A 20,373-nucleotide genomic window follows, 5' to 3' on the forward strand; every position below is an offset into this window, starting at 1 on the left:
GTAATGCAGGCTTTGTCCATAGCCACGGTAGTGCACAATAAGGGCACCCAAGTACCAACTAGAGGCCCTCCTTTTTTTGTCGCCATTTCTAGCGTGGTTGTTCTTTGCCAGCCCGTCTTCTATCATTCTGGGAGGGGGAGGCCTGTGTGTCCATGCCTAGGCACCAGAGTGTCTGGGCAGGCAGGAAGTTGGGGGGAGGAGTTTTCCACCCCCCTGTCCTTTGTCTGCCAGAGTGCTTGAATAGGACCAGCTCCCACAAGGGGCCTGGCTGTCCTGATTGGACAGCCAAACGCCCCTTTCTGTAAATTGCTGAGAGAGATTGCAGAGGAGTGTGTGCTGGAACTGTATAAAAAGTGAGGCTTCTGGAGGGAAAAGCAAGTCGACCACTGGAAGCTGAAGTAACCAAAGAAGAAGACGACGAGAGACACCTGTAGAACCTTTCCAAAACAGTTTTCTGTGCGACAGAGGAGCTCCAAATAGGATGACTCCTTCCCTTTGGCCGATGGGAACAACCAGTCCCAAGACAAACTTTGATTTGAGCCATCTCCCGATGTCTTAGGAGTTTCCAAAGCTGCGGAACCCCAATACCAGGAGACCTGCTGCCCATTTTTAGTGCATCGTTGTGGAAAGGCCAAATCCGTCCAAATTTTTGCTGAGCCCTCAAGTACACTCCAGAGATCCTATCCAACCCACCCAGACCTCCTCATCAGAGTGCAGGACTGCAGGAATCGAAGTGATTGACCAGGGGAATCCAGTTCTTTATTGGTGCTGCAGAAAGAGTGCCAAAACCGCAGAGTGAACCAAGAATTTCTTGAAAGTCGTGCCCCAGGTCCTCGTTCGAGACTGTTGCTCAGAGATCCCGTCCATTGTCCTGCCTTCAGTCATCAGACCAAGGAATCCGGAGGTCGGGTCCAAAGCTGCAACATGGCGGAGCATCCATCATGAACGTTTTCTTTTAACCTAAAGTACTGTGGGGAAAAAAGTACTGCTTACTGATTCCAGAAAGTCGCTCCAGGAGCGTTGGAGTGCACCTAGAGGTGTCCAGGGCAACCCCCTCTTACCTCAGACTAAAGCCGTTGCTTGTGTCCCTTTAGCAAGTCCTTTGACAGGGTCCCCAATGTTGGTTAAGCCTTCTTGTACCTTCCTTCCTAGAGACTAAAAATTATCCACAGGAACATTTGATTTCATCTGCTTTGCAAGACTATAAACCGATACGAACTGCCTTTTAGCTAGGGTTGCATTTTGACTTTAAAAGATTTGCTTTGCTACAAAAATGCCCTAGAATCTGAAGCTCTACTATGATAACACTAACCAACTGTTTTCCTTCCCAAAAATCACTATCTTATATGTGTGTGCAGACAAAATACAATTACTGTATTATTTTGTGGGTGCGCAGTATTACCGACAGAACTGTCAAACTCCTGTAACAATGGTATGTGTTCAGCAACTACCAACTAAGAAGTGACTTTTTGAAAGTATTAAAAAGTATATCTATGTGTGATGGTTTATTGTGCTAAGCATTTAACAGCGATTCTTGTGTAAATATATATTTTAATATACATTTATGTTTAAGTGTTCCTTTAATGTGCTTTACTTACTGGTTTCAGTGTACTTACTACAGCTCACATCTTCCTCTTAAGATAAGCCTGACTGCTCTGCCACTCTACCAAGGTCGTGAGTTAGTACAGACTGATACTAAGAGTTGGGGATCTACAAACCACTGGGATAGCTTACTAAAGTCTTACTACCAAGTGGGACTTTAGGAAAACTCGCCTAACATACCGCAATTCTATTCAGACCTCTCAGCTCTCTGGCAAGCATGTGCGCACCGTATCCCATGTGTCTTTGGGCCTGCTCAGAGTCGGGAGGGATGCAGTCTATCTGGACTCACTCTTCGCAACTCGCCATACAATTAATCCATTGTCCTAATGCAGTGGCTGACCCTTTAATCCAAGCCCTTGCTATTAAAGCTTGTGCTACTACCGACGCCATCCCTAGGAGTCGTTGCTTCAGAACACCTTCCCCCATATAGATTGCCAACAACCACATCATCGGTTCTTGTACCTCTTCCCCCAACATTTCTTGCATTGCTTCGGCAACCTTAACCCAGAAAAAATGCACATTTTCACAATGCCACGGTAGGTGAAGGAAATCGGCATCCATTGTATGGCACCTGCTACACTCAGCTGACCTGTCAGGGTAATATTTTATTAACTGGATAGGCGTATAGTACATCTGGTGGAGATATTGAAAGTGGGTGTACTGATAGCAGCAATGAAGGGAAATCTTCCTAGTTTGAAGACACGCTAAATACCATTGTTGATCAGTCATGGCTATGCCCAGTGCTGCTTCCCACCTCCCCCATGCCCTGTCCTCTGGTTCCACTTCCAGTGCTTTGATCATCCTGTACAGAGTAGATGCAAATCTATTATAGCGTGGCAGCGATACAATATATTGCGCTATGGGGGATATGAACAGTTCATCCGGCACACATGACCATTGTGCCTATAGCTTGTGAGTGAGCCTATAATATAATAGAATTATAATTGGGGAGCAGCGCCCTCAACTGTTCTTAGGTGATTTACCTCCCGTCCTCAAACAAATCACGCAATGTGTGAATAGCTAGCTCTTCAAAGTGCTGCTGGAAAATCTTCTCATGAATCATCAGGATCCCCTTCGTTCGGTATAGAGCAAAATCCGGTGGCTTCAGATGCTCGTCCCCCAGCACCTGCGCCATTCTCTCCCACACCCAGCATGTGGTGTCCACCAGGTTCGATTTCCCTCCTTGTGGCTGGATTCTTGCCCCAAACTATCGGCCTCAACGCGTATCAGTGGTTTGTTGCTCTTTCTATCCCTACAAATGCTGTAGTTCACACACCTGTGCCCACCGCCATGCCACATATTGTGCTTGCGGTGCGATATAGTATAGATACATGTCTGGGTAGTCCAACCTTGCCCTTTCATAGGGTTTAGTGAGCACTTCATACGCTATTCTGGACTGCTTGCCCTCCCAGGCCAGTGTAATCAGTAGGTTTTTAGTCCAGGCCAAAATGTAGCTGGAGGTATGATGTACCTAGGCACCACAGGCACATTACTACAAATGTATAGTAATTTGGGAACTAACACCATCTTCGCCAGGGCCAACCTAGCTGCCTGGGACAGAGGCAACCGAACCCACATGCACAGCTTTTGTTCTAGCTTTACAAGTGTCTTATCATCGTTCTCTGTGTATAGCGATGATACATCAGTGGTGACCCACACACCCAGATATCGAATTCCCTTCGGACACCAATTGAACACCAGACTCCAGTCCTGCTAAGTTGCAGCCCATGTCAGGGGTAGAATCTCTGACTTGTCCCAATTTATTTTGAGCCCGACAGTTTCCCAAATCTCTGCATCCCAGTTCTTTTATGTACAGCAACATGTCATCCGCACAAAGCGAGATTACACTGAACTCTGAATAAATCTTTATTCCTCTATGCACACGATGTTCCTGTATAAAGCAAGCTAGTGGCTCAATCGCCAGTGCAAATAACACTGCAGGATGGGACACCCTTGTCTGGTTCCACAGGAGGGCAGTATCAGTCTGCATCCCAGTTTGTTCATTATGACCATAGCCCTGTGATTTATATATAGCAATCGTTCCAGCGCAGGTATGATGTACCCAGCCCTCAAACATAAACAACCATTCAACCAAGTCGAAAGGCTTTCTCCGCGTCAAGGGAAGCCACCACAACCGGTACCTCCTCTCTAATATTGGGCATTAATGCGAAGAGCCTATGTAGGTTGTTTTGGGTAGATCTACCGGGTATGAATACTGCTTGGTCCGGGAGTACCAACGTGGTCATGTGCGGCTGTAGTCGATCCGGCATCAGGCGAAAAAGTATCTTATTACCAGTGTTTACTATTAGGGGCCTGTATGAAGCACAGCTAGTAGGGTTCTTTATTGTGGTTTTAGCAATACCGTGATCCAGGCCAACCTTGTGGACTCTCGAAGTACTACAGTCTCGTACGTCGAGGCATACATCAGAGTTATATGTAGGATAAGGATATCTGCATACTCCTTATAAAAGTTCAGCCGATAGGCCATCTGTCCCCAGTGTCTTGTTACTGGGGAGTGATTTAATCGAGAGGGCTGCCACTCCGCCTCCTAACAGTGATTCACCAGCGTCTGCGGGATTTGCTGTCTCCCTTCTGTTTGAGCTATTTCTTACCGTAGGGAGGGTTGGAGACCAGTAGGCCCCTGCAGGTCTCTCCACACACAGGGCAGGCCGCAGAGCCATAATTGCTGCACCAGGTGCCTCATACAGTATTAAAGTCTGCACAGCAGTTTTTGTCTCAAATGACGGCGGGTGGAGTATAAGAATTGGAGAATATTAAGTCTGCCGGCGGAGCATTGTTAAGATGCTGCCATCTTGGCAGCCGCGCATCAGCGCCCCACCTCTGTCTTTGCTAATGTTAGGAATAAGTTACTTATATGTAACTCCGGTTCTCCAGCATTGGTATCTTTCATAGCTTCACATGCTGTGAATATTCCCGTCGTCAGGCTGGGAATCCTCGGTAACGTAGAGAAGTTTAAACTTAAACTGAAAACTTTCAGTCACTATCTGCTCTATAACAGTCATTTTGGGTCATACTGCTCACAGCCAATAGGAACATCTCACTTAGCTCTTCCCCTGTTGGCCATCTTCAGATTTGGCAGCGCACGGGTCAGTAAGAGCCAAAAGACGAGCCATGGGAGGTAGGTGGAAGGGTCGCATGTGAATTAATTCCTTCTCCAGCATTGGATCTTTCATAGATTCACATGCTGTGAATAGATTACAAAGCAGTATTACAACAATACAAATGGGCGGAGACAAGCTTCCAGCATAATTTACCACTGGAGACTTACCCAACTCACGCAAAAAAGGTTCTGGAGAACCGACTGGCTGACTCTAGATTCTTCTGCAGAATGTCTGTCGGCACAGTAGAAACTGGTGAAAGTATGCACTGATCTCCAGGTGGCTGCACGGTAGATATCAGGCAGCAGCATTCCGGAGAGAAAAGCTGTGGTTGCAGCCACAGCTCTGGTAGAATGAGTTTGGGGCCTGCCAGGAAGCGGTCTGCCGGCTTGCTGATGGCAGAATGAGGTGCAGGCAGCCATCCATATAGAAATGAAGGACTTCGAGAGAGCCTTCCGAGGTTCAGAAGGTCCAAATGAGACAAACAGCTGTTCTGTTATACAGAATGACTTAGTACGTGCCACATAGTGCTTGAGGGCATGAACTACATCCAGCGTGTGCAGTGGCTGCTCCGCTGGAGACGGTGTGCCAAAGAATGCAGGCATAACCACCTGCTGATTTAGGTGGAAAGCAGACGGCACTTTCGGCACAAATGTTGGGTTGGTACGTAGAACAACCTTGTTCTTGTGAAACGTTAAATAGAATGGTTTTACAGAAAACACCTGGATTGCACCCACTCGTCTGGCCGAAGATATGGCCACCAAGAAGACAGTTTTCCAGGAAAGATGTTTAATATCTTGGTGCAGGAGCTGAAAAGGTGGCTTCATGAGTCTTGCGAGTAGCACATTATTTATTTATTTATGTATTTATTTATTTATTAGAATTTATAAAGCGCACAGTAGCCCTATGGCATTGTGGCGCTGTTACAGTAGACTTGCTGGTTACAGGAAATGGATTGCATGGTGGTTACAAGGCAGCAGCTTAGCTTAGTGGTTACAAGGCAACATAGCTTAGTGGTCACAATGAGAAAATATGCATAGTGGTGTACGTATTGGTTACAATGCAGCAACTTAGCTTAGAGGTTACAGGCAGCTTAGCTTGGTGGTTAGGATGACATGATATGCATAGAGGTTACATTACATGGAACAGTAGCAGTTAATAACATGCTTGGTTAGGCAGCAATACTGGTGTACGGTGTTAGTTGAACAGGGTGGTTTTGAGGGTTTTGCGGAAGATGAGGAGTGATGGTTCTGCTCTAAGTTCGCTGGGAAGTGCATTCCATAATTTGGGAGCTATGTGTGGGAAGCCTAGACCACCGGCCTTGGCTCTTTTAATGAGTGGGACTTGCAGCTGGCTGGTATGTTGACTTCTTTTGGGGCGGGTGGAAGTGACTCTGTTGATGGATTCAGTTAGATAGGATGGTGTCGAGTGATTCAAGCATTTGTGCGTGCTGCGCGTAGTGCATTGTTCTGCACTATTTGGAACCTGTTGAAATTTTTGGCAGAGGTGCCTGCAAGAATGGCATTGCAGTAATCCAACTTAGCTCCTATAGTTGCACGGGCGATGAAGAGGCAGTTTTGGGGGGGGTCAGAAAGGGTTTATTGGCATTTATGAGTTTGGTGGTCTGGGCAGAGGGTGAGGCAATGGCGCTGACCTGTCGTGTCATGGAGAGGGTCGAGTCGAGGTAGACTCCAAGTGTTTTTACGGAGGTGGAAACGGGGATCTTGGTGTTGTTGATAGCGAGATTCTCATACATTTTGTTAAGTTTGGGCAGGATTTATTTGGGGCCGAGGAGTATGATCTCTGTTTTGTCCCCGTTGAGGCAAAGACCATCTATAGACATCCAACTTTGGATGGTGGTGTAGATTTGGAGGAGTGCTGTTGCGTCTTGGTCGTAGTCGCCAGATAGGGGAGCAGTACTTGTGTGTCATCGGCATAGTTCGTGTAGGCTATGCCGAGCAAGTCCAGTAAGTCAAATTGTGGTTTAGTAAATAGGTTGTAGAGAGTGGGGGCAGTACCCTGGGCCACTCCGCAGTGAATAGTCTCAGGGGCTGCGTTGGCCTGGTCCGAGTAGACTTTCATAGCTCTACCTTCCAAGAAGGAGGTTATCCAAGAGGTTGCTTCTTTGGAGAAGTGGGCTGCGTAGGAGAGGTGTGAGGTCAGGATGTTGTGATCAACAAGATGAAACGCGGCCGAGAGATCTAGGAGAAGCAAAAGGGCTGGTTTGCCCTTATCCATAATGTTGGTGATTTCGGTTTTGAGATCCAGTAGTGCAGTTTCTGTGCCAAGACCTTTGCGGAAGCCAGATTGTCTATTGCCCAAGGTGGCGTTGGATTCCAGATAGTCTTGGATTTGAGCTCCCCTGCCAGCACTGGGTGACTGACAGGTGGAAAAGACTGGAACAGCCTGCGCAAACAGCCTTCCCTGTGCTCTCACCAGCCAGTGAGAGCACAGGGAAGGCACGCTTGCAGCGCGGTTGTACCTAGAGATCGCAGCTAGGTGCACCTAAATGGAAGAATGTATTAACCCAGACTGAGCCTGGGAAGGCAGATATAGCAATAGATCCTCCGGTTGGATGGTCTGAGGTTGTAGTCGCTGACTCTTGCACCATACTTAAAAACATTTCCACTTGCTCTAGTAGCATTTCAAGGTGGATGGGGCTCTAGCCATGGCCAGGATCGCCTAGCAATCTTGCAGAAGGGACAGAGCCCCGAAATCTAAGAAGACAGGAGCCAGGCCGTCAGATTGAGAGAGCCTGTGTTGTGGTGCAGTACTGCTCCCTGATTCCTGGACAACGGTGAGTGGTGTGGGTGCAGCTTGATCAGTGTTGCTGATGAAAGGGCAAGGAGGTCTGAGTACCAAAACTGTCTTGGCCACGCAGGGGCCACTAATATCAGTTTGAACTGATACAGTCTGAAGGTGTGTAGGACTTGAGGCACCAGAGGTATGGGGGGGAAATGCATAAAGAAACTTCCCTTTGCATGGAGACTCAAAGGCATCCCCCAAGCTCGTCAGATGGGGGAAGCGGCTGGCAAGGTTTTTGCAGCGCCTATTGTCATGGGTGGCGAGGTCGATCGCTGGTGTGCCCCACGTTTGAAACAACAAGTCAAGCTTGTCGTTGTGCAGTTAACACTCGTGGTAAGAGCGTATCTCCCTGCTGAGGGAGTCCGCCAGAATGTTTTGAATCCTTGGTAGATGGAGGGGAATAAGAAGCATCTCTTGCTGTAGAGCCCAATGCCACAGGGCTTGGGTCTCCCTGGAAAGCTGTGGGGACCGTGTTCCTCCTTGCTTGTGGACAAAAAACATCAACGTTGTGTTGTCGGTGTAAATCCATACCACCATCGCCATCAGGAGGGGAAGAAAAGACATCAGGGCCCAGAAAATTGTGTCTGGACCCTAAGGCACGAACAAGGTAAAAGTACTCACAAGACGGAACTGAACAATGACTGTCTCCTGAAACAGGAACCAGAACACTCTTAATGACACATGGTACAATACTGAAACGCGACAAAGGAAAGGGGCAGAGATTGCCTGCTGGAAACCCAGCAGTCAAACTCGGAACAAAGGAATGACACAAGGGACAAGTGAAAACAAGAACTGTAACAGAAATATCCAGGGAAAAAGAAGCCAAAGTGAGCAAGGTTCAGGACAGCGAACCGGAAGAAAGAAGAAAAGCAAGAAAACTATAATCGAAGTGCAGGGATAAGGAGACTGGAAACTGCAGATTGGTAACAAGGAACAGTAACTTTGGACTGGAACAACAAGGGTAGGACTGCAGAGAGATATTGATATTTTATTTCTATCGTGCTCGTACACAAGTGTTTTAGAGCGTGACAAGGCAAGGGAGGGGAGGGGAACAGGAGAGAACAAAACAGTGATCTTACTAGGCCCAGTGAAATTGAGAACGCGCAAGTGCATGGGGGAGGGGAAAAGTGCATGGAAGGGGGGAGAAGTGGAAAGTGCGAAACAGAGGAGAGAAGATAAATAATAATAAATAATAAAGGCAACAAACAGCGGTAGTGCAGCAAGCAATTTGCAAGTGCTAGGTTTAAGGCAGCAGACAGGGTAGGTCTGATAAGTGCAGGAAGAAAGACGGGGGGCTGCATGGGTACAGATACAGACCCCAGTGCAAGGAGTGGCCCGGGGGCAGTGCAGAAGGGTGGCAGGGTGGGCAGGTACCTGGGCCCGGAGGACAGAGGGTGGCCAGGTGCACAGTGCCGAGAGACCAGATCAGCAGGGGAGAGGGGGAGCAAAGGCAGAAGAAAAGAGGAAGGTCTTGAGGTGCTTCTGGAACCGGAGATGGTTCTCCTCAAGTTTTAGAGTGGCTGGGAGGCTGTTCCAGAGGGAGGCCCCAGCCGAAGACATAGATCTACCCCCAGCTTGTTTCTTTGAAAAACAACTGACCCTGAGGGAGTTAGAGTATTGGAGCGAAGAGCTCGAGAGGGGAGAAAACAAGGAACTGCAGATAGATAAATAACTAACACTGGAGTGGGATAACAAGGGCAGGACTGCAGACAGATAAGGAAGCTAAAGTCAGGTAACACGGGCAAAGAGCACAGAACAAGTAACTGCAGGCAGGGAACAAGATAATTAGTGTTAGAGAGCAAGGGTTGTAGATAGGGAACAGGGGACTGCAAGCACGGGAGCAGGGCTGCAGTGTAGCCAGCGCAGAGGTGCAGAGCAAAAGGCAGGCGAGTGAAGGCAGAGTAGCAGGGCTGCAAGGCAGAGAGCATAGGGCTCTGGAACAGGAGCATGTTCTGGAAACAGGACACGGCAGAAATCCAAGGAACAAAGCAACAAATGGCTGGAAGCGAGCTCAATGCAAGAGACTTGTGCTCCTGCAGGCAGCAGCTTAAATACTAACCCGCCCTGTGCTGAGGTGGGTGTTAATTAGCAGTACCTGGGGCAGCACACATGAAGGTAATTGGCCTCCTCCCGCTCTAGTCCTGGGAAAGTGAAAGCAGCACTGATCTCTAAGGTTTCTGGGGATCGTAGTTCAAGGACTGCTGCATAGGAACAGCCAGGGAATGGAAACTGCCACAAGGTGCATGATCAGACATGTAGTTTGTGAATTTAAATAAGGACGTTCCAAAGTCTTGCGAATGAAAAGTAGAGACAAAAATATCAATAGGTACTGTCCAGGAAGGTTTATGGTGATGGAGTACCATATAGTTGACAATGGGCACCTTGAAACACTTGTGTATAGGCACGCTATAAATGCCTTATCATATCATATCAATTGATGCTCCAGTGGCACCGTCGTGACATGGTCTTGACAGTGGGCGCCCCAGCCCTCCAGTGAAGTATCCGTTGTGGCGTTAGCCTGATGGTCAGGCAACCTGAAGGGGGCACCCTGCACCAGATGCTCCCTCACTGGCCACCAGCAAAGGCTCTGTTTGAAACACAGGGCGTCATTACGACCTTGGCGGTAAGGGGTTAACAGCGCCGGTAATGGTGCCGGAGCCGTCAACCCTTTACCACCTCATTAAGAGACTGCACGCGGGACCCGCAAAGGGCGCCTGGTAAAACCAGGTGCCCTTAGTGGGTCCCACTAGCAGACCAGGGAGCCAACAACGGGCCCGTTGTTAGCTCCCTCCCCATTCCCATTGAGCCCTATGGGGGCTTGAATTCGAATGGGGATGTACCAGGTGCGGGTTCCTTGAATGAGGAATTACCGGGTCCTCCAAGGTTGGAATGGCCCGGTAATTCCTCATTCAAGGAACCCAGACCCGGTACCCGGTAAGGGGGTAAACATGCCACAAATTGCAGCATGGTTACCTCCAAGGTCGTAATGACCCCCACAGTGTTAGGGCAATGCGGTCATCCCAGGACCCTGAGGCTTGGACCAGCTGGCCTCCAGGAATTCCTCAACTGGTCTCATGTGTAACCAGAAGTTGGTGATTAATGGGATGCATGATGCGAACATCCCCAGTAGGGATTTGTAGTTGTGGACTGGTGTCACCTGGGCGCCGTTGAGGCAGCGCACCTTGTGCAGAAGAGCTGCCACCCTTTCGTCTGAGGGTCTGGCGTAGCTGAGACAACACCTGCTATAGCGTGACCATCCAGATCGGTTGCGCCTTTAGGAACTTGAGCACCTTTGGGTCTAAAATGGGACCCAACCCCCCCGACTTGTGCAGTGATTCTTTCCTTACCAGGAAGTAGCAAGAGTAGACTCTTGTGCACCGCTCGTCCCTCGCAACTTTCTCCACTGCACCCTTCTGCTGAGGTGTTGCAGCCTTTCTGGTTTGTGTGCGGGAGGAATGTCCGTTGGGTAGTCCACAAATTACAGCAAGTGGCCCTGCTGGAGGAGGAATAGCACCCATTTGTTGGTTGTGATGTGTGTCCATTCTTCAACAAACTGACAGGCGTCCTCCCACTGGGGTGCTCAAGTGGGAGGGCCTGGCCTGGTCATTCTCGTTTGCCGGACTGGCCCCTAGATTGGGCTGAGCCATGGCGTCGCTGTGAACTCCTGTAGGACTGGGACCTTTTCCTGTACTGGTCCCCTGATGAATACAGGGTCTTGTAAGAGGATGAAGACTGCTACGTGGTACGGTTATCCCGTGAAGTCCTGCCATAGCGACCTTTTCTTGAACTAAAGCACTGGTGCCTTTGCTGAAGTGTGCCCAAGGAGCGAGCGGTTTTCGTGTCCTTTTTTATGATATGATATATGATGTGGTATTTATAACACGCTTGTACACAAGTGTTTCTAGGCACGACAAGACAAGGAGGGGGAAACAAGGGAGGACAAAATAACGATCCTTCTAGGCCTTGTGTCATTCAGATTGCGCAAGTGCAAAGAAGAGGGAAAGGGAGAAGTGCCAGGGCGTAGCGGAAGGGGAAAGTGCAGTTAAACCACAAGTGCAGCCAGCGGGTGGCTCATAAGTGCAGAGAGAAAGGACTGCAGTGTTGTAGAAATATACCCTTAATTGCTGGGGAGCCTGGAGGTAGTGCGAGGACTGTAAGGCCCTTGCCTACCTTCTTCCCAAAGAGGGCATATCCATGACCCTGGACTGGACATCTGGTCGAAAATCTGGAGCCTTGAGCCAACCCTGCCTGCGTAGGACCACTCAGTTTCCAAGCTGGTGAAAACCAGTGTCATTGATGCCCACAGAGACCGTAATGGCATGGTCTGACGCCAACAATCCTTCATGGAAGATGTCCAAGGCCTCTTGCTTCTTGTCCTCTGACAGGAACTCCAACAAGAGACCCAACTTGTACCACAGCTTGCGATCGTAGCGTGCGAGTATGGCCATTGCATCTGCCGGCCTGATAGTTATGGCTGCGGTGGTAATTATCTTCTTACTGACTGCGTTAAGGCGTGTCTTTTCCTTGTCTGGGGGGACAGAGCAGGAGGAGGATGAATTAGCTGACCTTATCCTGGCCGCACCAAGACAATGGAGTCTGCAGTGGGTTGAATGCAGAGGCAGGCAGCTTTGCTCTCTGGGGCTCTGTATTCTTTGTCGAACGTCTTTTTTAGCCGGGGCAGTCGTGGGATGCGCTAAGGTGATAAGCCAATCGCCCCAGACGTCTTCCAACAGCGGGATAGACCTGACAGATTTCCTGCGCTGCTCTCTGTGCTGGTACAGCACATTCTCCTTTCGCTGTTCCTCTGGCACAAGACCGAGCAAGGTGGCCGCCCTGGGCACGAGCGTGTGTAAGGTCCCCTCTTCATCAGGGGGTGAGTCCCTGAGTGGAACGTCATCTGGTTCACCATCAGCTGTGATGAAGTCATCAAAATGCATCAGTTTCGGTCATGTGCGTGGCAGCCCTGTCATCTGGGTCTGTGTCTGTACCAGTATCCGACAGCCTCTGCGGCACTGTCCGGTGCTTGCCCATTTTGGGGGGACAAAGGATGTCGTCCATCCCCCTGGAAGGGCCGGGTATATCTGTGCAAGGTTGCCTGACAGGCTCTGTAACTGGGGCTGGTGCAGGCATAGGTTGTTGCAAGGTTGCCATCAGAGTGGTTAGAGTAGATAAAATGTCCAGTGACATGTCTCTTTGTGTAGGCGGAGTGATGGCATGAGCTGAATGCAGAGGGGGTAAAGGTGGTAGCCTGATCCGGCTTGCCTCGCCCCGTTTTCTGGAAGGTGTTGCCCTGCGCTCTGGCGAGGACAGCAGTGATACAATGGCCTCCTCCTGTCCTTTCTCCGCCTTGGATTGGGAGAGAGCTGGCTCTGACACAACAATACCACCTAGCAGCAAGGCCTCCACAAGGTTAGGGAAAGATGCCCATGCACAGGCCGGCAATGCAGACACTGTGCTGGTGTCGTCAACGAGAGTGTGACAGTCGTGGACGCAGATGTTGAAGACGTGGTAGTCGTGGTCGTTAACTGTTCCGTTGACGGTCGTGGTGAGGTAGTCCTAGTCGTGGCCGTAGAGACTGTTTCATTGACAGGGTGCCTTTGGACGGTGTTGATGGCCTCGAGGTAGACAACCTGCAGTGAGGCTCGGTCGTTGAATAGGACTTCCTTGTTGCCAATTTCAGAAACAAATTCGTTTTTGACTTTGAAGATGAAGAGGGGCCACCAGATTTCGACATGGACTTAGAAGACGTTGCGTCCTTGAGGCGATGAAAAGAGCTTTGGCGCTCGTCCCCTGCTGATACCCCTTGGGCATTGACCTTTGGTGAAGACCGGTCCTTGTGCGAGAATCTGGGCTCGTCGCCTGAGGTATCCTTCTGCCTCTTCTTGCTGGAGAACTGGACTTCATGCGACTTAAACTTCCTGCTAGAGGTAGTTCGCTGGGCCATCCGGCACCGCCCTGCATGACTCTGTACTGAAGCAGAGTCAGAGGCCCTGCCGGCGTCCTCAAGCCACGCGACGAGCTAGCAGTGACAATCCCTCAGCATTTTGTTGGAGAACAACTGGCAGATTTCACAGTCCTAGTCCATGATGACATGGTGAGGATGAAGGCAGTCATTATGGTGATCCTCTACGTAGACATTCTTCAGTCCACAGCGGGCACAGGCCTTGAACAGGCTCTTCCGTGTGGCTTCCGCTATGAGGTAGGCCCAACTGCGCAGATGAATCTTGGTCGAAGATCACCGGTGGCAGTGACGGTCAAAAGAGCTAGCATGGTCACCGCCTCAGCTGGTCGTCAAGTAGATGTTGAAAAATGTTATATTTTTAGTGGAAAAGATGTTAAATTCCAATTTTAATCACAGAGAAGTTGAAGAGATGATTTTTGAGGACTCCCTACACAGACGTGCAGTACAAAGTCTGAAGATGGACAACAGTGGAGAAGCTATGGGAGGTATTCCTATTGTCTGTGAGCAATATGACCCAAAATGACAGAGCACAAAAGTAAAAGAAAGTTTTCAGTTTAAGTTTAAACTGCTCTATGTTACCGAGGATTCCCAGCCTGATGACAGAGAATATTCACAGCGTGAATCTATGAAAGATTCAACGCTGGAGAAGTAGCATTTCATCAGCGAATAGAGAGCTCCTGAAAGCGTGGCCATCAAACTCAATACCATGTATGTTGGGATTGACCCCAATAGCCTCCGTCAGGGGTGCAACTGAGAGAGTAAGGAGCGAGGGTGAAAAAGGGCAACCCTGACAGGTGCCTCTCATGAGTGTAAGGGGCAGAAACTAAATCAGTTCATTTGTAGTCTTGCGATAGGCTTAGCATAGAGTGGCATGACTGCATCAAAAAAGCCTTCCCCAGCACTGCCTTAGTCCGCTTATAATGAAAGAAACTTCTGGTGTGTATATATACAATTTATTTGCCATGTTGGAGTGAGAATGGGTGCAAGCAGAAGCTGTTGTAGGGTTTTATTTTTAAATTGCTCTGGGAGTGCAGACAAGTATATTGGGGTGGTTAGATTGTGTGTAATGAAGTCAGAGAATAGTAATTGGTTTTCCATCTATAAAGGTTTTGGTCCAAGGAATGCAGCAGGCTGCCTTACCATCACGTAGTTTCTGAGCTTTTTCCTCTAAAATCCTTTGTTCATGTTCTCGTTTTAATTTGTCCTCTTTTTCTTTTTTTCTATCACGTCTTTCTTGGTCTTGCATAAGGAGTTCAGCCTGTTCCTTCTGCCTCTTCTCTTGCATTTCTTGTTCCTTAAAAAAAATATAATATGTAAATGTTCACTTCTAAAATCATTTGCTTCTTTCTATTAATCTTTCAGAAAATGTGTTCCTTTTCATACCCATTCCATTTCTTAAAGGTGCCTTTACATGAGTCGGAGATCACGTAATACTTTACTTATTCGCCTTGTGACCAATTGGTGACACTTTCATAGCAAGACGTTTAATTTATTTCTATCAACCGCGCTACTATTATAGAGGAATAGAAGGGGGCGCCTGTTGGGACTTTAGCAACCCTGTCCCATTAAAGTGCTGTGATTGGAACGTATCGTACCTCCATCATTGCTAAGGTCTTGGCATCTTGTGTTAAACTTGCTTACTGTATTTTAACGGTTGAGGAGCTTCATTTGTTGGAAGTGATGAGGGTAGCATATTGTGACATGGAAAACTAAAAAGTAACAAAGGTATTGTGAAAAGGTTTGACGGATGTCAATGCTTTGACGGTTTTGGTAGAGTCAACCCAAGGACCCAATTCTCTCAACCAATTGAAAAGCACAGTTAAAATCCTGAGTGACTGGTTCGAGGGCAGGGATAAAGAACACACTGATATTATCCCGAATAAATCCTTTGTAATACAGGCACCTATGCTTACGCCACAAAGATACTAGGTAGTGCTACCAGCAGTGAGGTAATGGAAAATATTTTTTAGAGTTTAGATGCTTTAAAAACAAAATCTAGAAACAAATGAACATATTTTATTTAGGAGTATTGTGATGCATCAGGAGAGGAGACATTTGTTTTACCCCATTTCTTTTACCGCCTTCAATTATATCCACTAAAAATGTATTGCAGGTTTAATATAAAGAGTAATCAAAAACATTTATTTCAATTGTATTTGGTGACTTCTGGCTTATTCAAAATGTGTAAAAATTCAATGAATTGTACTTACTAATTTAGCAGTATTTTTGTCTGTGACGAAGTTCCAAGTTAGAGACAGGATGATGGGCTTATGTGACATTGCTGGCTAGGTGTCACCATTTGCTTCATGATGTACGATCCAGAGGGAAGACACAGGGATCCCTCAAGCTCGCAGTGCATCACAAGCCTTGAATCCATCACTCTCTCCCTAGATACGGACAGGTCCTAGTCAACCCAGAATAGTATATGCCTGAGAAGGCAGATAAAGGCATCCTGAGAAGTAATTGTCTGAAATGCTAGGACTACAGGATTAGCTCACAAGGAGAAAACAAACCCAGACCCTAGGAAGGTGGCTATTGGGGGACGCCATGAAGGATATATTGTCCCTCTTAGGCCCACGGCTCTGAGGAAGACTTGGAGAGAGAATATGAGCAACTTCCAAGGAAACAAAGCTTCACAAAGATGGAATGCCAGGGCCTTGGCATGCTGCAAACCCCGTCTCAGGCATTCACAGAGCTCAGGAATGGAAAAGATAAAAATGGGTTTGATCAGAGTCGGATATGAACAGATGCTCTTCATGCAGTCGCCCAGGAGTCCTTGCAACCACGATCATGAAGGTCATCACAGAATGGAGGAAAGAGCGCTGACCACATTAGTATCAGAAGACATTTCAAGCAACGCCAGCTGCTGGTAAACACAACACTTGACGAGTGGACTCTGCCTCAAAAGAGGGCTTCAAAGACAAGGTTGTGGAAGACTTTCCAAAAGAACATTATTTGCCAATTGGTGAGCAGACATTACTGTGTTCAATCAATGCTTCATGAGATGAGCTGGAGCAAACAACAGGGTCCATAGAAACTGCAGTGAAATCTCTACAGTCTAAATTGTAGTAACTGAGGGGAGGATGGATAACGTGGTGCAGGTGCAACAGGAGTTGGAGAGGAATGCAGATGTCTAAGTTCCCTGGAATAGAATAAGGAAAATGATCAGCGCAATGTTGGAATCTATGGAGGGATTTTAGGTCTATGCCATATGGAGCATTGTGAAACTAGAATCCAAGGTAGGAATTTGGGAAAATGTAAAGAGGGGATCTACTCTGAGTATTAGGGATTCCCCCAGAATACCCATGCAGAAGTCTTACAAAAGGATATGGAGAACCTGGAGAACAGTTTGGCTCATCTATTGACCACAGCATGCAGAGAGTGTTGCCAGTGTTGGAATTGCTGCGTTGCCTGACGGAAGTCTTTCTATCCCCTCTATCCTGCTGGCTACTGTGTGATTTAACATTTAAAATCCCTACTCCTGTCGCCGAACGACACGGAATGCGGGTAGTGTTGCCAGTGATGACTAGTAGGACAGGGAGTATAAAACCATTAATCCATTGAGCAGCCATGTCTTCCTCGTCGGACCGGAGGTGTTTTTTCCCAATGACCCGTACAAGGCTGCAATAAAAAGCTCAGGTGAGTGGAAGCCTGTTAAAGCTTGATAGACTGCAAAACAAGTCATCCCCACATTCTCTATCAGACAGCATCTCTTGCCAAGGCTCTAAACGATTAATGAAAGATGCCAAGACCTGGCTGCAGGATTCTACTGGCGGGGTAGAATGCAGCGGTCTAAATAATGTTTTGAAAGCAACAAGCCTAATTAAACAGAGATCGATATCTCTAGATACTTCACCTTTATTTGATGCTGCAATTTCCACTACTACAACAGACGCCAATACTGATGAACAAGGGAAACCCCCTTTATGTCTCCAGCTAGATTTGACAGACGCAGAGATCCTTCAGAGTGAGTTTGCTTCTTCTCTTAAGGTCCTGAACACTGAATGTCAGTCCACACGCTCTCCAAATGAAGAGCCACAGCAGGAGCCGGCGAATATCTCGCTAGGCAGTGACAATGATTTGTAAAGAGACTGCTTAGGTCTGCCGGCGGCTATTCTTTCGCCAAGGAGAGGGAGTGAGGGGATGAATGGATATGCAAAAGAAGGCTACAGGGAGCGCTTGATACTTGAAAATGTTTTGCCTAACACCATTGTGATGGAGTTACACGTGATGTGTGGGAGGCCATTTCAACTTCGGTTGATGTTAATGGACCTGATAACACACAAGATCAACAACGGTCCTTATTGCTTACGGTCATTGAACCTCCCAGTGAAAGTGAGATGGACGCTCCCCCCTCTTTCACCCCTTTTTGTACCAGGTTGTTCAACGGATGTGTCAAACTGTGCTATCAGCGAGGACCCTCATTGTCTCATTTCCTTTTCAACAGAGATGGGGGAGCCCGGGCTAATGAATAAGAGCCCTTTTGATCAAGCTCCTAAGATTTCCAGAGAAAACTCTGTCTTCTCCCCGAAACAGTCTGAGACTTAAAATCTGAAGTGAATTCCTTTGCATTTAACCTACATTGCAAGATGATGGCCGGGATCTCCATCGCATTGAATCCGTTTTTAAAACACTATGGGCCTCTTTACACGGATGGCGGTAAGGGTTTACTGGTACCGGTAAGGGTAAACCCTTACCGCCTTACTACGAGGTCCCTTTGTGGGACCCTACCTTAACAGCTGTTTTTTCCAGCCGTTAAGGACAGGACCCGCAAAGGGACCTAGGAGGTAATTACGGTACCGCAATTTGCGGTACCATAATTACCACCTTCCCCATTCCCATTGAGCCCTATGGGGGCAAAAATGGGAATGGGGAAGGGCCATGGTGAATGGGGAATTACCGCCCCCACACACCTTGGAATAGGGCGGTAATTACGCCATTCACCATGGCAGACTCAGTAAAATACCAGCGGCAACCATGGCGCTAATAGCGCCATGGTTACTGCCGTCCGTGTAATGAGGCCCTATGAGACTATAAATGAGAATGCAAAAGACCAAGCAACATTATTGGCGCTGATTCATTCAAAAGTTGTATACATTGAATCCTTCATCACTTCGCTTCAATCACAAGTAGATCAGGAGGCTGAATGCTCAAAATTGATTCAGGGTAAAATGCAGGATGCCCTGAACTTTGCGAGAGGTGACAAAAAACATCTATTGAGCGCAGTTTTGGACCTGTTGCAACTCGCTGGTCCCGACTAGAAAGTCATGCCTGTCTTCCAACCAAGACCTGGCACCCTCCCAGCGAAATAGCGATGAGGGTCCTATTGATGACCAAAGTCATGGAAACAACCCAGCTATCGTAAGGAAGAGTCTGGTAGTCCCAGACAATACCAATACTAAAGAGGATCTTTTTGTGTGTGTGTGGCAGAGGCGGTGGGCTCCAGCCTTCTATTAAGATCGATTTAACATCAAAAGAGCCCCCCGCCACGAAACATCAATTAGCTTGCCCTACACTGGAAACTAATTTCCAGGTGCCAGCTAAAGTGGACCTATTACAGTTTCCCATCTTTCAGCAAAGAAAGAAGAGGAAACGTATGAGAAAGATGACCAAAACAAAGTCTCAGTAGCAAATGTTGACGAAGTCCTTCCCTTTTCAGTCTGGGGACTCCTCCATCCTGCGGCCTCCTGTCACTCCTCTACTCCAACCTGCTATTAACCCTGGAAAAATGCAAAGAGGAGGGTTACCTATTGAGGGAGTCCGGATGGACGATAAAGACGAGGAGTGCCTAAATTGTTCTACATATATGCATGAAGAAGAGGAGCTGTCAATAGAAGTTATTGCACCTACTCCAAAATGCCCTTCACCAACAACACGACTCGCCTATGCTTCTTGAGTCACACAGTATGTGCCCATGACCCTTTGTGCGTCTGTCTGGCAACTATGGTACTATTGTACATAATCCTAGGATGCCTCGGAGTTAGTCTGACCGTGACTCTCCATTCTGGACATTGGCTGAGAGACGTAGGGATATCAATCAAAAATGGCCATCTGCTGGAGACTCGAAGATGGCTGCCGGGTGTACAGCACCGTGATCGATGCTCTCCCGACCCACTGGGCACATGAGCGTATATAGAGCGGTGAAGCCCTCCCCAGGCGCCAAGCACACTCAGGAAAAGAAGGGGGGGGAATCACCCCTGCTCAGTGAACCCCCAGAGGAGACTGAGGAGCCGCCGTGGAGAGTGGCGCTGAACACCACGCGGCATGGTTCAAGACCCTCCCGGAGTCGGGACTGCTGCCAACAGTATTGGAAGTGAGGGAGCGGCAGGGCACACATTCCTGCGGGCTCTGGGCAGAATCCATGGTGAGCACCCTCTCTCCCAAGTGAGGAGGTGGAGCTCGCCTGGGAGAGGAGTCCCCGTCGAGACCTGAGAAGACCTGGGTGAGGGCCGGCCTGGCCCCCGACGAGGACGCAACAGAGGAGGGGGCAGAGATCGGCCTGGAGAGGGAGCGTGGAGCAGAGAGGCGCTCCCGGCTCCCAGCAGAGCCCCCCCCACCAAAACCTTAGTCGGAGACCTCATCTGCACAGACTAGGAGGTAATGAGGAAGCGAGGAGCCGCCAGCCACATGGTTCGGCCAGCAATTCAGTGAAGAGGAGGAGGGGACCTCTCGGGTTAAAGGAGAGCTGGAGAGGGTCACATAGGGGCAAGATAAGTTGGCCAGCAGGGCAGAGGCAGAGGAGGAGCACTCCCCCTGCCACGGCACAGTCTGGGAGTGGGGGGGCGCTGATCTTGGAAGAGAAGGACACAGAAGGGGCCCCACCCTGAAGAAGGCGTCCCAGAAATCACAGGAAAGTGGACAGACTGTTGCTGCGCTCCCAGGGGT

General features: G+C 48.5%; 1 protein-coding gene across 3 annotated transcripts in view; it reads right to left on the reverse strand.

The window, feature by feature from the left end:
- The window catches only part of LCA5 (lebercilin LCA5), a 489,123-nt gene that overhangs the window by 78,053 nt on the left and 390,697 nt on the right, over positions 1-20,373 (reverse strand). For all 3 annotated transcript variants that reach the window (XM_069606295.1, XM_069606293.1, XM_069606296.1), the window contains one exon: positions 14,629-14,782. In XM_069606295.1, the coding sequence (XP_069462396.1) occupies positions 14,629-14,782 (154 nt within the window). The remainder of the gene's footprint in view (positions 1-14,628; positions 14,783-20,373) is intronic.

The sequence above is a fragment of the Ambystoma mexicanum genome, chromosome 4p (genome assembly GCF_040938575.1).
Source record: "Ambystoma mexicanum isolate Mex_15411 chromosome 4p, UKY_AmexF1_1, whole genome shotgun sequence".
Lineage (NCBI taxonomy): Eukaryota > Metazoa > Chordata > Amphibia > Caudata > Ambystomatidae > Ambystoma > Ambystoma mexicanum.